Genomic DNA, 17,499 nt, shown 5'->3' on the forward strand with positions numbered 1-17,499 from the left:
GAAAACATCGTGCGGCCACACAGCTGGAGTAGAGAGCAGGGGGAGGGGAGGGCAGGAATGCAGGTCAGAGGGGTAGGGAGGGGGCGCTGCAGCTATGCGGAGGGACTTGACATTTGTTCTCAGGGTGCAGGGAGCCAGTACAGGCTCCAGGGCAGGGCTGGGGCGTGATCTGACTTATGTTGTCAGAATCACTCTGGCTGCTGTGCTGAGATGACTCAGGAGGCCAGAGGAGCAGGAGCACCGCCAGGCCGAGCCCCACACTCGCGCCGCCATAGGCACGCCGCTCCTCCACCCTCCCTGCCCTGGTCCCGGCAGATGCTCTCATCTCATGCTAGGACTTCCGGCAGCAGTCTCTGAGCTGATTTTCCTTTCTTGGCACCCCCAAACCTCTTCTCCATCTAATCTCCCTCCAGGGCTGTGTTCCGAAATCACCTAGTACATCACAGCATCTTCCAAATTCGAAATCCTTCAAAGGTTCCCAGTGCCTCCCAAATCAAGCCTCTGACCGATTTTCACCTGCTATCATCATCTTCCCCCTTTGAGGACAGCCTCATTTCCCACTGTCCCTGCACAAGGCTTTTCCTTGGTCTGAATGGCCCTATGTGGCCCCACTGTCGCCCTACGGAAGTGTTCAGTTTCACCCTCTAAGTCTTGATGACCGTGTTCTCCAGACCATGCCATCCCCACTGGAAGACTCTCCCTTCTGGCCATTCCTGCCGTCTAAACCCATGTCCTCCTGGATGGCCCCAGACCATCCCGGCTTAACACCACAGTGAGCTACTCCTATTAGTGACACCTTCTCCCACGCCAGGCCTTGCATACCTCAGCTCATTTCATACAGGAAGATGCCCAGGCTCAGAGGAAGCAACTTGCCCAAGTTTGCCCAGCTTATCTGGGAGGGGAGGAAGCTCTTCTCACCAAACCACACAGCTTCCAGAGGCTCATTCTCAGAACCTCAAGAGATATCACCTGTGCCCCTCACCCTCCCCTTCGCAGAGATGGCCCTGGAGACGCAGTTACTATTTCCCGAGCTTTCTGTGGCCTTCTCTGTCCTCCCTCTCAGGGCGGGGCTCATGATGGACACTCAACACTGTCCAGTCTTCTCCTACAGGGTGGCAATGTGCTCTAACTCTATAAGACAGAAGCTGTAATCTGGTGGTCCATGGCAGATGAGGCCTGCAGGAAGAGTATGGCCTGTAGTTTTTTTTAAACTTTTTTTTTTTCTTTTGAGAAAATGTCTTATTCTGTTGCCCAGGCTGGAGTGCAGTGGCAAGATCACAGCTCACTGCAGCCTCAACCTCCTGACTCAAGTGATCTTCCCACCTCAGTCTTCTGAGTAGCTGGAACAACAGGCACATGCCACCATGCCCAGCTAACTTTGTTTATTTTTTGTAGAAACAGAGGTCTCACTATGCTACCCAGGCTTGTCTTGAACTCCTGGAAACAAGTGATCCTCCTTCCTCAGCCTCCCAAAGTGCTGGGATTACAGGTGTAAGTCACTGAACCCAGCCCTTTTTTTTTTTCAAATATGGGGTTTTGCTATGTTGACCAGATTGGTCTTGAAGCCATAACCCATAAATCTAACAAGACATAACCCATAAATCTAACAAGACATAATCCACATATCTAGACTCTAATTCCAGGTATTGATAAAGTTATGGAGACAAAGCCAGGTAAAGGCCAGAGAGGGATGGGGGTGATCGGTCAGGTAAGATGGTCAGGGAAAGCCTCTGGGCAGAAGGCGTAGGAGCAGGGGCCTGCATGAAGTAAGAGCTAGCCAAGGATCCCTGGAGGCACACTCCAGGCAGAGGGAACAGCCACTGCAAAGTCTCTGAGACAGGATGATGCTGGCACTTGAGAAAACACCTGGGCAGCCACACAGCTGGAATAGAGTGCAGGGGGAGGGGAGGTGATCCTCCCACCTCAGCCTCCCAAAGTGCTGGGATCATAGGCATGGGTCACCATGCCTGGCCTGCACCCAGCCTTTTAAAACTTCTAAAATCAGCTGCCAGTTGGTATGGCTTAAATTGTGTTTCCTAAGAAGATCTAAGTCCTAACCTATAACACCTATGACTATGACTTTATTTGACAATCCTTTGTCTTTGCAGATGGTCAGCTTAAGATGAAGTCATAAGGGTGGATTCTAATCGAATATGTCAGGTGTCCTCATAGAAAGGAGAAATGGGGATCTGGCGACAGGCATGCCCATGGGGAAAACTCCGTGTGAAGACGAAGGCAGAGATCGGGTCAAGCTTGGACAAGCCAAGCAGCTGCAAAGATTGCCAGCAAACCACGGAGCTGGGGAGAGGCTTGGGACAGATTCTCCCTCACAGCCTCAGAAAGAACACACCCTGCTGACAGTAGGGTCTGGAACTTCCAGCCTCCAGAACTGAGACGAGAGCGACTAATACGGTAGTATTAAAAATTTGGTAGTTTTCACAGAAAAATCTGCACATCTGATTTCTCCCGAAGCCAAGGCAACTCTGAGTTTACATTCCTCCGTGGTAATAATAAGCCAGAGCTAGGAAGCCAGCATCCTTGAGAGGGCTCGTCCCTCCAGGAAACGAGGCCCCCACTGCCCCTGGGGCTGGGCCGGAGAGGCTGGGGCACTGTGGAGCCAGCCTCTCCCTCCTCATCTCCTTGTGCTCATTCATCCCTGCCCAAAGCATCCTTTCCTCAAGCTACTATTTACCAGACACAGGCCGTGTGCTGAGCGCTCTTCGTGCATGATCTCACTAAACCCCCACATCAACGCTGTCATGTTGGTACTATTATTACCCCACTTCACAGACAAAACTCAGAGGCCCACGGAAATTAAGTAACTTGCTCAAGGCCACTCAGATAATAAGCTGCAGAGCTGGAGCTCAAACCCAAGGCCACTAACTGCAAAGCGCCTGATCTTAATGGTGTGTCGGCAACCTCCCCCTCCCATAGGACTGGGAGCTCCTGAAGGACAAGAGCCATGCCTAAGATACCTCTGGCTCCCAGATAGTGGCCGACACACAGAGGGTTGGAGAGACAGATGGATGGGCTGGGTGTCTGATGCAGGGGGCTGGACCTCATCCCCGCCCCTCGGGCCCCCGGTGCCCACCCTGGTTTGTGCAGTTGGCGTGCGTCTCATCACTGTAGTCTCCGCAGTCATTGTCGCCGTCACAGGTCCAGTGCTCAGGGATGCAGCGCCCACTGTTGCACTTGAACTGGGTGCTAGAGCAGGAGTGGCTGCAGCCAGCTTCGTCACTGTTGTCCCCACAGTCATTGTCTGCATGGAGGGAAAAAGGGGAGAGGCAACGAGGGAGTTGATGGAGCAGGCTTCTCTGTGATCCCAGCTTGGGCCCCCAGCCCGGACCCCACCCTCGGCCCACCCCAACCCCCACACTGGGAAAATAACAAACAGAAAAGACACAGAAACTGCATAGACTGCAGCATGCACCATGGCCCATGTGGTGGGACAGAGGGAGGAGTGGCTGGGACGGGGAGGAGGGAGAGGCTCCCGGAGGGCCCCTCGATGAAGCTCAGAAAGGCTGGAAGTAGGGGACAGGAAACGTTCCTTTCCCCTTTCTGGCAGGTGTGGGAACAGGTCTGCTTGCTTTTGGGGGAAAGGCAGGAGTTTCTCCAGTTTTGGAGGGAGAGAGGTAGGTGGGGTGCAGATAAGGCCTCTCTAATGGGGTGGGACAGGCTTTACAGGCCTACCCTGAGCCTGGCACTGCTGGGTACTGTGCTCTGGGTGCCTGGCTCACAGGGGCCCTGCCTATGGCTGGCAAGGGTGGGAGCCACTTCTGGACTGAGCTCGCTGAGGCTGGCTCAAGGAAGCTCCTGCTTTCTTGGCCTTGGGTGGGGGCTGCTTGTCTTGACCCTCATATTTATGGACACGTGGTGGAGGCTGTGGCTTGGATGATGTCCTGCCTCTTTCCAGCTGGATTTGCTTCTCTCTCCTCCCCTACACTTTGGCCTTCTTGTCGCCATTTCTCTGTCATCTCTTTTCCTCTGAGAGGCTCCCTGTGCCCTCTCTGCTTCTTTCCTGCCCACTGTTTGCTTCCTCCCTCTGCTTTCTGCTCTCCCTCCTCTCTGTTGCTTTTTCTTCATATCATAGCAGCTCTGGAGTGGGAGCCTGGGGAACCTGTGGGGGTCTGGGGCCAGCTGGAATCTGGGTGATGGTGCATGTGCTTCTATGCACTGACCGGCAGGCTCAGGACAGGTCTTTTCGTCAGAGCCGTCCCCACAATCCTTCTCTGAAACACAGAAACCGCCGGGGCAACCATTGGCACGCGAGACACGGCAAAGGTGAGGGGCAACGTGGCCCTGACCCAACACAGCCGCTCACACGTCAGCTGAGACAGGAGCCACTGGGGCAGCACATCACAACACAACACAGACATGACAGAGCCTGAGACCCACACACAGCGGTCACCTGCCCGCACATTTACAAGCACAATCACCCGGGTGGCTTGAGGCTGATATCATCTCATCCATGGCTCACTGTCAGGTGGGCTCCCGAGCCTGAAGCCCAGAACCCGAGGGGTGCACCAAGAACTCCAAAAGATGGGGGTTTGCAGGGAGAAAGGAGTCAGGTGCCAATTTCTCCTTGCTCTGCCTCTCTGGCCCGTCTCACTGGTCTCTCCCTGGCCCCCGAGCCCTGCCAGAGGGTGGGCAGCTCAGGCCCTGCCTGGGGTAGGAATGGCACTAAAAGGCAATAGGTAGGGTCTCCCCTCAGTCCATCTCAGCTCCCCCCGGCATTTCTGATTTCTCCTCTTTTCTCCCAGGCAACCAGCAGGGATTCAGTGTCCTGGAGGGGGGCCCCACTGGATTCTGAAACCCTTTGTCTTCCTTGCAGGACCTGACTGTGGCCTCGAGCTGTCTTAGGAATCGGCAGGTGAAGGGAGCAAGCTCTTACCATTGTCACATCTCCAGTTGATGTTGATACATCTGCCGTTGTTGCAGGTAAACTGAGTCAGAGGGAAGCAGGTGGGATAGGCTGTGAGGGAGAAAGAGTAGCTGAGTAGGGCCTTCAAGATGACACAGCATTACAGCCCAGAGCAGGTGAGTGCAGAGGCCCTGCCATAACCAGCGGCCTTTAGCCCAGTCAGGCAGGGTGGGGAAGGCCCCACAGCACTGCCCTGGCTGGAAACTCCACTCACTCATCCCCATGAGTCAGCAGACACAGGACCTGTGCCGAGTGCTTTTCCTGCATGAGTTTGCTGAGACACAATGCTGTGATGATGGGGCTACTATCATCCCCATTTTGCAAAACTCACAGAGGCCACCGAGATTAACTTGCTCAAGGCCACCCAGGTACTGAGTCGTAGGTGTCTCCTGCACACCCACCCAGCATGCTCTTAGGATGCCCCTCCCCCAGGCCCAGGCTGGCTCCCTCTGCTGTCCCTCTTACCACACGAGGCGGACTCGTCAGAGCGGTCCCCACAGTCATCATCCAGATCACATGTCCAGGAGATGGGGATGCAGCGGCCACTGGCACAGGAGAACTGGTTGGGGGGGCAGGTGCGCGCTGGGGGGCAGGGATGGGCATGAGTACTTGTTATCCCGACCCTCTCTTCACTGCCTCTTCTTCCCTATTATTCTCTGCCTTTGGAGTCCCTTATTGCCAAGGTTCCAAAACCATTTCTCTTAGAGAATTCCAAACCATCTCTGTGGTCTCACTGGGTGCCTTACCCTGTCTCTCAAGGGGTCCCTGGTATCTTCCCAGGAGGAGATCTGCCCTGCCTTGCTCCTCCTCTCCAGTCTGGAGCTGTGCTCCACCCCTGTAAGCTCAGCCCTCTCAGCTTCCCAGGCCGGGAAGGGGATAGCAGATCCCCCTCCTGCTCAGAGCTCCATCCCCTCTGCCCTAAGTTCTTTTCTTCTTTCTTTTATTTTATTTTTAGAGACATGTCTTGCTCTGCTGTCTAGGCTGGAGTACAGTGACGCAACCATAGCTCACTGCAGCCTCAACCACCCAGGCTCACTTAAGAGCCCACCTTAGCCTCTCAAGTAGGTGGGACTAGAGGTGCATGCCACCACGCCCGACTGATTTTTTATTTTTTGTAGAGATGGGGTCTCACTATGTTGGCCAGGCTGATCTGGAGCTCCTGGGCTCAAGTGATCCTCCCACCTCGGCCTCCCGAAGTGCTGAGGTGACAGGCATGAGCCACCGCACCTGGTCCCTGGGCGCTTTTCTTTCTTTCCTGGGCCTGGCCCTCTCGTGTCCCCTGTGTCCTTGACCGAGGGGAGCCTAGTGTGCTCTGAGCCCCATTCCACACCTGAACAAGTGGCGTTGGACTCGTCTTCACTGTTCCCACAGTCATTGTCCCCGTCACAGAGCCAGCGGTTGGGGATGCACCGGTTGTTCTCACACTTGAATCGGTCTGAGGGGCAGGTGTGCTCATCTGGGGAGGGAACGAGTCAGGGGTCAGCAAGAGGGTGGGCCCCTCCCCCAGCTTCCCACATGCCCCAGGGCAGGCACTGCCAGAGCTGAGCTGCCCTGGAGGCCTGCCATCCACCAGGGCGGGGCGGGGTGGGGCGGTGACTCACGGCAGAGGGCCGGTGCCTCATCACTGTTGTCCAGGCAGTCGTTGTCTCCATCACACTTCCAGCGCTCCTGGATGCATCGGCTGTTGGCACAGGCAAACTCGCCTGGCTGGCACTGGGGTGGAGGCACGTAGGATGGGTTCGCTGTGGGCACCACAGGAGCATGAGGGGGAGAGTCAGACCCAGGTCGTGGGACAGGTGCTAAGCCCTCTGTACCATTTTTGTTTGTTTTACTATTTCTTAATAATAGAATTTTTTCTAGTACATAATTCTTTATGAATAAAATATCTGGATGGAAACTGCAATTCTTTCCCAAACAACAACAGTGATGTTTACTCTACTTAATACATGCTGTACTTCAGTGTGGCCTGAGAATCAAATGGGGTCCAATGGAGTCCACAGCCCCTATACCTCTGTCCCTACCGAATAGGCTCTCCCTATTCCTTCCATGCCTTCTCCATGAACCGCCCCTGGAAGTCATCTCCAGAATCCCCTCGGCCCTGTCCCAGTCCCTGGACTTTTTGTTTCACAGTTTCATTGACCCCACCAGCAAGAGTGAAGACAGGCACCAGAACGGCGCAGGCTCCACCCCTTCTGTCCCCAGCACGTCCGCCTCACCACCACTATCTGTCTTGGCCCATTAGCAGCTAAATCACTACTTCCTTTGTCTGTGCTTTGGTAACCTCCACAAGCTCGGGCTCCTGTGTCAGCCCAGCCTCCTAGTTTGACCCATCTCCCAATCTCTGAAACTTCCCATGGCACCAGGGTGGCAATTTCCCCTCCCGTATGCCATGGACCGTGGGCCTGGAGGTATGTGTCCTCCTTGCTCCTCACTGCTGGTCCCTGGACTGTTCTTCCCCTTACACCATCCTTCCATGCTAATCTCTACTTCTGGAAGGCTCCCAGGCCATGCCATCCGTAAAGATTTTTAGCTCCTGGCTCACTGGCACTTTCTCCAAAATCATTCCTAGTTCAATTATTGGTGACTTCAACTTCCATGTGGATGATCCTCCCATTGCCTTAGCCCACCAACCCGTTCCTTAACCCCCTATGCCAATGCCCTCACCTCACCCCAGCCACTCCCTCTCAGCTGCACACTATAGCTGCACCTATTTTCACTTCCAGGATTCTGTTGTAAGGAAACCATCCAGAATATGGGTAGGCATGATGATATGAGAAATAGCAGAGGCATGATTGAAAAATGGGCTCTGGGTTTAAATCCTGCTCTAACTTTGGTCCTCAGTTTCTTCATCTGTAAAATGGGGATAATAGAACCACCTTTACCAACAGGATGTTTTTAGGAGTAAACAAATTACTGCAAGGGACACGCCTACAACAGTGCTGAGCACATAGTCCAGCACTGGGCTGTGATTATAACAAAAAACTGGAAATAACCTAGACATCCAACAGTAGAGAAACGGTTGAGTAAATGAAATGAAATTTACCAAATGAAATATATTTTAGCCACAAAAATGCTGCTTCCAAGCTGGGTGTGGTGGCTCACACCTGTAATTCCAGCACTTTGGGAAGCTGAGGTGGGCAGATCACCTGAGGTCCGGAGTTCGAGACCAGCCTGACCAACACAGAAAAACCCGTCTCTACTAAAAATACAAAAATAGCTGGGCCTGGTGGTGCATGCCTGTAATCGCAGCTACTAAGGAGGCTGAGGCAGAAGAATCACTTGAACCTGGGAGGCAGAGGTTGCGGTAAGCTGAGATCGTTCCATCACACTCCAGCCTGGGCAAAAAGAGCGAAACTCCGCTCAAAAAAAAAAAAAATGCTACTTCCATACTCATTACATGCTGTCAAGTGAAAAAAACAGGAAACAGAACAGTATGTGCAGCAAGACTCCATTTACATGAAAGTAAATCATAGGGAAATGTCTGGGAGGTTGTTCCCCCAAACAGTGGTTATCTACAGGTGGTGGAATTTGGGGTGATTTGGACTTTCTACTTTATGTTTTTCTATACTGTTTACTTATTTCATTTTTTTGTTTTGTTTTTTGAGACGATGTCTTGCTCTGTTGCCCATGCTGGAGTGCAGTGGTGCCATCTCGGCTCACTGCAAAGTCTGCTTCCGGGTTCAAGTGATTCTCCTGCCTCAGCCTCCCTGAGTAGTTGAGACTTCAGGCACACACCATCATGCCTGGATAATTTTTGTATTTTTAGTAGAGATGAGATTTCACCATGTTGGCCAGGATGGTCTCAAACTCCCGACCTCAGGTAATTCGCCCGTCTCAGCCTCCCAAAGTGCTGGGATTACAAAAGTGAGCCACTGTGCCTGGTCTTACTTATTTGGTTTTACAATAAGAACAACCTACTTGTTCAACACCCGCCTATGAGTGAGAACATGCAGTGTTTGATTTTCTGTTCTTGTGGGGTCTGTTGGGGGGAAATAGGGGAGGGACAGCGGGGGGGTGGGAGTTGGGGAGAGATAGCCTGGGGAGAAATGCCAGATATAGGTGAAGGGGAGGAAGGCAGCAAATCACACTGCCATGTGTGTACCTATGCAACAATCTTGCATGTTCTTCACATATACCCCAAAACCAAAAATGCAATAAAAAAAAAAAGAAAAACCTACTTTTATAAAAAACAAGGGTTGTTAAAATCATGCAATAATAACACAGAAAATTCAGTGACACTTGAACCAAAAAGGACAGAAGACAATTACAGCTATATAAAAGACAATACAACCCTCCCGAGGAAGAAAGAATGGTGTTCACTTTCCCACAATGCTATCAATACAGTGGTGCTCACTGGTGGGACTTGGGCTTTTTTCTCCTAATTTCCAACATATATATTATATATATTTTTAATTTTATTTTTTTTTTTTGAGAGAGTCTCCCTCTGTCACCCAAGCTGGAGCGCAGTGGCATGATCTCACCACTGCAACCTTCACTTCCCAGCTTCAAGTGATTCTTCTGCCTCGGCCTTCCGAGTAGCTAGGATTTTACAGGTGCCTGCCACCATACTCGGCTAAGTTTTTTTATTTTTAGTAGAGATGGGGTTTTGCCTTGTTGGCCAGGCTGGTCTCAAATTCCCTCAAGTGATCTGCCCACCTTAGCTTCCCAAAGTGATTTCCGATATTTGGAACTACTATTATTTTACTTTAGTAATGGGGAAACATTTAAAAGAAGTAAAGGATAATTTCCTCCTTCCATCCATAGCTGTTCATTCTTCACTCAGTTTCCCCTAATCTTCATCCCCTTGCAAGTCCCTCCCAGTCCCCCGTCTTCCCTAAACTCCCTTCAAGCCCCCAGAGCCTTTGCTCACCTCCTCCCTTGCTTCCTGTTGGTCCCCTCAGAGTCCCTCATTGCCTCCTTCATCTCTAACTGGGACCCTGAAGCCTCCCCTCCCCTCTCTGCGGCATCCTCCTGCTGGGGTCTGCTTCCCTTTCCCACCAGCCAGGCCCCTCATACCCAAGCAAGTGACACCGTCTGCGTCCAACACCTGGTCCTCTGCGCAGGCGCACTGGCGGCTCCCAGGGGTGGCCAAGCACAGGCTGCTGCAGCCACCATTGTTCACCCGGCATTTGTTGGTGCCAACTGTGGGGAGGGGCCGTGGGGAACGGCAAGGGGAGGAGGAGGACAGGGAATTGGTTGTAGCGAAATCAGGAGAGGCCAGAGAGGGGATAGGGGAGGAGACACATTAAGATAAGGGGACAGAAAGAGGAAATACGGAGAGGAAGAAGATCATGTTGAAGAACAGGAGACACAGACATGGGGCAGGAAGGGAAATGGGGAACAGAGAATCAGACTGGTTTGAGGAACTTCTCAGGAGCCTCAAAAGTAAGAGCCTAGGATCCCTGGGAAGTGCCTTCACCCCCAGGGGAGTCTCAAATCTCTGCCTAGGTCCCACCCCCATTTCTAGGTCCCTCGCTGCCCCCAGCCCCAGCCCCAAGGGGGTACCTTGCTGCTGCTGGGCATCATACATTCGGATCTCAAAGATTGGGGGCCGCTCGCTGCGCAGAAGGGTCACAGTGGGGGGTGCACCTCCTATGCCCCGTTCCAAGCGGTAGACACTGCCACTCCGATACTCAGTCCAGAAGAGGTAGTTGCCATGGTGACACAGGCCAAAGGCATGGTTCAGCTCAGGACCTTCATACACAATCTAGGGATGGAGAGGATGTTACTAAGGAATTGGAAGAAAATTGAGGAAGGCCCGTGAGATCAGTGTTTTGTATATTCAATTGTCTAGGTCCTGGGCATGGGTTTGGTTTTGTTTCCCCTGTAAGCCTGGGAGCCCCTGAGGATGATAGCTTTGCACACACTGGGATGGTAGATCCTGAAGCCAGCAGGTGATTGAGTGATCCAGCAAGGATGCTGATGGAGAGGTTGTCCATATGGCGCTCTCCTGGGCTTATTCATATTCATTCATAGTGCCCCAACACACACACACACACACACACACACACACACACACAGAGGCACTCTCATATGCTCACACACACGCACATGCGAATGTGTGCACACACACACACACACACACAACTGAGCAGATGGTCAATATTCATCCATTCATCCAACATTTACCAGGATCTATTAGGAGCTGAGAGAGGTGAATACAATATGGTCTCTGCCCTTGAGCTGCCCACTGTCTCATGCAGGGCACACATGGGTGATCCAGTGTGGAGAGGAATCTGGAGGTGACATCCTAGAGGAGGTGGCCCCTGAGAAGTTTGCCAGGGGAAGAGGAGCTGGGGTGAACACTCGATGCAGAATGAACTACATGAGTAATGGAACAGAGGGCAGATGCTCTGTGACGTGTGTGGGGAGGAACAAGCTGTCTAGTGCTGCTTGTTCAAAGAGTGTTGGGATGCGGGCAGTGGGGAGAAAAAAACTAGAGAGGGAGTCAAGCCATATCATGAAGGGCCTTATACACTAGAACACGTATACAACTTCTGAAGTACATGACAACCCAAACAACCAAGTGTACAGAAATGCCACCCCTCAGCCCTCACACTTGCAGAGTGCAGACACACACCAAGGCATGCTGTGCATCTATGCACACATGAGGAGGTGCACATGATGTGTATGCAGAGACTAGCACATGGGTAGTCAACTTCACAGACAACACAGATACACAAAGAGACACAGATGGAAGCAATCCTCAAACAAATAACACAACATATAAGATACGCAGGCACACAGATGTACACATCTATAGATAAACATACACGAGGCACATAGGCCTGAACACACACAGATGCCCACATACTCACACAGAACCTCATCCACACATAAGCGTGGTCTAGCAACACACACGGACGCTCACACACAGGCACATGCCTGCCCACCTTCCGGTCTGTGCCATTGAACAGTATTGTCTCAATGCGGTCATAGAAGGCATCCACCCAGTAGAGGCGTCCAGCCGGGATGTCCAGGCTTAGCCCATTGGGCCAAAGCACTGTCTTGGAGGTGACAAAGATGTCTCGGTGTGAGCCATCCATCCAGGCCCTCTCTAGCCGCCCTCGCCGACTGTCTTTGGGGTCCTCTTCCCAGTCCGTCCAGTACATCCATCTGTGGGCAGCGACTGGTCAGCACCACGTGGGCCCCCCTTGCCATCAGCAGCCTGCCCCGTGCTCCCAATCCAAGAGTGCTGTCCCACAGCTCCTCACAGGAGTCTTCCTGTCCTGCTCATTCCTGGACCACACATTTTATTCATTCACCCCATTCAACAAGTATTTGTTGAGTGCCTGTAAGTCGGGCACAGTTTTGGCGTTCAGGAATGCAGTGGAGACCAAGGCAGCCAACTCCTGCTCCCATGGAGCTCCCATCCCACAAGAAACAAGTCAATCAAGGTTACATGGAGAGTGACAAAGGCCAAAAGGGAAATAAAGCAGGGTGATGGGCAGTAGGTGGGGGTGAGTGTCAGGAGAGTGATGGAGAAGGCCACCCTGAGGAGGCGGCATGAGTGAGACTTGATGTAGCAAAGGAGCCAGTCCTGCAAATATCTGGGAGTTCCAGGTTGAGGAACTCTAAGAGCAAAAGCCCTGAGGCAGGAGGAGCTGGGGTGCTTGCCTGAGGAACAGACAGCAGGCAGTGGGGACAGAACTTCAAGCATGGGAAGGGACATGCGGATGGGTCAGACAAGGGCCAGGCAGAAGCTGTGGGGCTGTGCAGGCCTGTCAAGGAATGTGGGCCTCATTCTCAGGATAAGGGTAGCTGGTAGAATGCTCTGAGCTGGGAGTGACAGGATCAGATTTCTTTCTGTGTTTAAGGAATCACTCCCATTTCCTTGAAGACAGGGACGCCTTCTTCCCTTGCAGCCTCCCATTCCTGCTAAAGTGTCCCGCCTTGGCTGCCTTCCCCTGCTTCCCTACCCATCTCATCTTCCAGTTCTCTAAGGCCCACACATTCCCAGCTCCGCCCACCCCAAGGCCTGGGAGGACTCACCCATTGAGTGGATCCACCACAATGGCCCTGGGGTGTGTCATTTTGCCCTCAATTAAAGTCTTGCGGGTCTGAGCAGCTTTCTCCAGCCTGGCCACGCTGATTGTCTTCTTGGGCCCATCATCTGTCCAGTACAGATTGTCCCCCATCCAGTCCACGGCCACGCCCTCCACATTATGGATGCCTGTGGGGGGAGAGGGGCTGGTGATGAACGGCTTCAAAGGAAGTCGTTCAAAGCTGCCTGCCTCTGGCCTTCTAGGACTCAGGTACCTTTGAGCAGCCTGGGTACATAGGGAGTGCAGGGACCCTCTGGGGCTCTAGACAGGCGGGTGGGGGCAGGGACAGGAGGCTGGAAGAGGAGTAGGGGAAGACCCTGTGTGCTGCCATTTGTACTGGGGCCAGACTCTCCAAACCACACATGGCTGATGTGGGCTCTCGTGTAAGAGTGTCTGGCCTGTGCCTGCGTGGAGAGCTGAAGCAATGCACACATAGCTCTGGGTGCAAGTGTGATGTCACATTCTAGGCCTAAAAATACTAAACTAACAAAATTAATAAATTAGGAAGTGATCTTTCATTTAGCCAAGGACATCACTCACTCCAACTGTCCTTTAAATAGCAGTTTTCTTGGTATAGGGAACCCCAATCTTTTCCTGATGAGCTACTTTTGATTTTCCCAAAATCTTACGATATGATTGCTGACTGCTGATCTCTGAGCTGCAGTGAGGGATGGGGTGCAGGGCAAAGGTTGTAACTGGCACCCGCCAGACTGATGGGAAGGTGGCCTGATCCTGGGGCCCAAGTGCAGATTTGGGGAAGAACTCATACAGCTCAGAATCCTTCACGCAGACATTAAAAAGACAATGTACTGTGAGCCTGCCCAAGCAGCTCAGACGGAAGACCTGTACGCAATTCACAAAACAATTTTCTCAGGACACGTTAGCATGTCACTTTTGGTGGCTGTAAGGTCAGCTGCACAGACCCTGTATGCGCACACACATGTGGGTGTGCCCTGTTTTGATCTGGCAGGCCATCTCCAATTCACAACCTCAGTTCTCTCCTGGCTGTGTGCTGCGTACAGCTCCAGGGCTCTGAGCCAATGGCAGAGAGACCCTGAGTTTTCCCAAGGGCTGGCAAGGACGGCCCATGCTGCCTAACTCATCCATCCTCCTGCCTCTTTGGCTCAGCCAAGAAGGGGGTCACACAGGGGTCAATCTGTCTATCCCCTCATCTCCATGCCAACCAGTGCAGCCAGCTGGTCAGCAGGGGACCATCCATGCTGAGAGGGCACCGAGAAACAGATGCCTGGGCCCCCGCCTGCTTCCATCCACATGGGCCACATCCCGAGGAGCACGTACCGTCCTTTAGGATGGTCTCCCGCTCAGTGCCATCAATCTTCTGGCGACCAATGAGGTAGCTGGTGGTGTCAGCAAAGTAGATGAAGCCGGTCTCAGCGTGGAAGTCCAGGGCTCGGGGGTTCATGAGGTTTTCAATGGGGATCATGTGCTCATCTGGGACCTTGGCCCCCATATCCATGCCCCGGATGATGCCTGGCCGGCCCTTGCCATACACGAGGAACAGCTCATGCTCTGGCTCTAGAGCAGGCACAAGCCAGGGTACAGTCAGATACACACACGATCATCATCCCCACCCAGGGGCTGCAGCCAACGGGCTGCAATGCTCTAGCTGTGATGGGTCAGGAGACAAGAGGGAGGTAAGGCTCTGGGTCGGATGGACTGACCACATACACGCTAACATGTAGGACACTGGGTCCTGGCCACAACACCCCCGGGGTCTGACCTCTGCACTCCGGGGGTAGGAAATGAGGGAAGGATAGCAGGCTTTCAGCTAAGTGCCCACTGATCAGTCATGAAATCAGTGGTATAAAAGGAGTACCTTCAAAATATGTTGGAGTCAGATCACTGCTTACCACTTCCTCTGCTACTACCCTAATGTAAACCACATCACTTCTTGCCCACTACACTGAAACAGTCTCCTGGCTACTTCCCTACTGCTCGTCCCCCACCCAGGAGCAGCGTGACTTTTAGACAAGTGTGAATCCAATCAAGTCACTCCCATTCGCAAACATCACCATGAGCTTCCCAACCCAGTTATAATAAAATCCAACTGCTCCCTCCTCGTCTGCCCTCACACCACTCAGTCCCGCTGGCCTTCGTGCTATCCCTCCAGCCTGCCACGCTCACGCTGGCCTCAGGGCCTTTGCACTGTTGATTCCTCTGCCAGACATGCTCCTCCCTCAGGGAGTTACATGGCCTCTTCACTTCACAGAGAGCTTGGCTCAAACGCCACATCCTCAGAGAGGCCCTCGCTGTCCTCATTAACTCTATTCTCTGCCTTATTTATTTATTTTTTATTTTTTGAATCAAAGTCTTGCTCTGTCGCCCAGGCTGGCTTGCAATGGTGCCATCTCAGCTTACTGCCACCTCTGTCTCCAAGGTTCAAGTGATTCTCCTGTCTCAGCCTCCCGAGTAGCTGGGATTACAGGCACGCACCACCATGCCCAGATAATTGTTGTATTTTCAGTAGAGACAGGGTTTTACCATGTTGGCCAGGCTGGTCTCGAACTCTTGACCTCAAGTGATCTGTCCACCTTGGCCTCCCAAAGTGCTGGGATTACGGGCATGAGCCACCACGCCTGGCTGTTCTCTGCTTTATTTTCTTCACAACCACTTATTACCACCTTGTTTCCCAGACTAGACTATAAGCTCCATGAGGCCAGGGAAAACATCTATCTTGTTCACTGCTGAATCCTGATGGCCAGAACAGTGCCAAACATGTAGTGAGTGCTCACTGCTCACTAAACACTTGCTGAATGAATCAGATTAGTTTTCTGCATAGCCGGTGTGGGGGAGTGAGAAAAGTACTTTTTCATATGTGGATTCAAGTCCCAATTCTGCCTTCACTAGCAGTTGGGATGCTTCCTTCATCTCCCTGCATGTCAGACAGATACAGCTGGGCTATGGGGGACACCTGAGGAGACCCTCCCGCTGCCTCCCAGTGGGCATGCACCCCTTCCCTGTCACTCACTCTTGCATGACTTCCCGTCACTGCCCAGGCTGAAGCCGGAGCGGCAGCGGCAGGTCCGAGCCTTGTGGCTGTTGGCCAGCAGGCAGATGTCAGAGCAGCCACCCGGCTTCCCATACTGGTCATTTTCACAGGCATGGCTTCTCACTGGGGACAAGGTGAAAAGCTGTCAGGACCCCTCAGAGCTCCTGTGCCAGGCCTTGAGAAGGCTTCCCGATCTGACCATACCCCCTGCTGCTGTGGTCTTTGTGCCTGTTGTCCCATTTTAGGATTTGGAAGCCACAGGGGTAGAAATCCTCTGCCCCCCACAACCCAGGCTTCAGACTCTTGCTGGGGGCAGAGGGCTTCAGTAGTCAGGGGAGAGAGTCCCAGGGTTGCCTATGGCCAGGTGCTCCTGCTCCAGACTGACAATGGGACTGGGAGGAACAGAGTGGGATCTGGAGGCTGAGTGGGTGGATGGGGGCTGGCAGGGGAAGCTGGGGGGCCAGGGCAGGTAGCCCAAGTGGATAGTCCTGACATGAAAGAAGCCAGAGTCACCACAGGAGGACCCATAGAGGCTCTGTGATCCCAAGGGCCCAGAGCCATCGTGGGGTAAAGCCAGCTTTGGAGGGGCCATGGAGCCCTGCTCACCTCGGGGCTGACGCCGCTGGTGGTAGATGTGGAGGGCACCGCCCTTGTCCACCCGAGTGACGACCTGGTACTCGGTGCTGTTAAATCGATTCACACGGATCACGCTCGTCTTCTGCTGAGCATTGGCATTGTCCGAGTTGGTGGCATAGAGATAATTCTCAAACACGGTCAGGCCGTACAGGTGCTCGATCTGAGAAGGGCGGGCAAGAATGGGCAGCATGAGATGACAGGGGGTCCTCCCTCTGCCCTGGAGATCTCCTCAGCTTCCTCCAAACTCCATGACCTGCATTCCCCAATTCACCCTGTAGTTTTTTATTTTTATTTATTTATTTTGAGACAGGACCTCACTCTGTCACCCAGGCTGGAGTGCAGTGGCATGATCACAGCTCACTGCAGCCTCCACCTCCTGGGCTTAAGTGATGCTCCTGCTTCAGCCTCTTGAGTAGTTGGGACTACAGGTGCATGCCACCACCACACCCGGCTAATTAAAAAAAATTTTTTTGTAGAGATGGGGTTTACCTATGTTGCTCAGACTGGTATCAACCTCCAAGACACAAGCAATTCTCCTGCCTCAGCCTCCCAAAGTGCTGGGGTTACAGGTGTGGCTCCCGTGCCCGGCCCCACTATTTTTTAACTCTATGTTTTACTCTGTCTCCTCCGGCTGGACTAACCTGTTCTGAAGACGTTTGCTTGCCAAGATCCCACTCACCCTTTGCAGAGCATGTCTTTGAAGAATTTCTGGAATCTTCCAACCAGAGATGTTTTCTTCTTCTACATGTTCTCTGTGACACTGCTATCCCATGTCTGGCATGGTGATTTGTGGACTTATTTCACCCTAACTCTACTCAGACCCCTTGAGGGCAGGAACCCTGCCCTTCACATAGTTAGGCACACGGTAGATGCTTTAATGATTTTAG

At 52.8% G+C, this 17,499-nt stretch overlaps 1 protein-coding gene across 1 annotated transcript in view; it reads right to left on the reverse strand.

Moving 5' to 3' along the window:
- LRP1 (LDL receptor related protein 1) overlaps window positions 1–17,499 on the reverse strand; it is an 85,706-nt gene that overhangs the window by 41,324 nt on the left and 26,883 nt on the right. The window contains exons 9-20 of the mRNA XM_035256344.3: window positions 16,583–16,772; window positions 15,956–16,099; window positions 14,266–14,502; window positions 12,914–13,094; window positions 11,815–12,037; window positions 10,427–10,628; window positions 9,938–10,063; window positions 6,523–6,663; window positions 6,252–6,377; window positions 5,387–5,503; window positions 4,892–4,972; window positions 3,092–3,259 (exon numbers count right to left, since the gene is read on the reverse strand). Of these exons, the coding sequence (XP_035112235.3) occupies window positions 3,092–3,259; window positions 4,892–4,972; window positions 5,387–5,503; window positions 6,252–6,377; window positions 6,523–6,663; window positions 9,938–10,063; window positions 10,427–10,628; window positions 11,815–12,037; window positions 12,914–13,094; window positions 14,266–14,502; window positions 15,956–16,099; window positions 16,583–16,772 (1,936 nt within the window). The remainder of the gene's footprint in view (window positions 1–3,091; window positions 3,260–4,891; window positions 4,973–5,386; window positions 5,504–6,251; window positions 6,378–6,522; window positions 6,664–9,937; window positions 10,064–10,426; window positions 10,629–11,814; window positions 12,038–12,913; window positions 13,095–14,265; window positions 14,503–15,955; window positions 16,100–16,582; window positions 16,773–17,499) is intronic.

Source organism: Callithrix jacchus, chromosome 9 (genome assembly GCF_049354715.1).
Source record: "Callithrix jacchus isolate 240 chromosome 9, calJac240_pri, whole genome shotgun sequence".
NCBI lineage: Eukaryota > Metazoa > Chordata > Mammalia > Primates > Cebidae > Callithrix > Callithrix jacchus.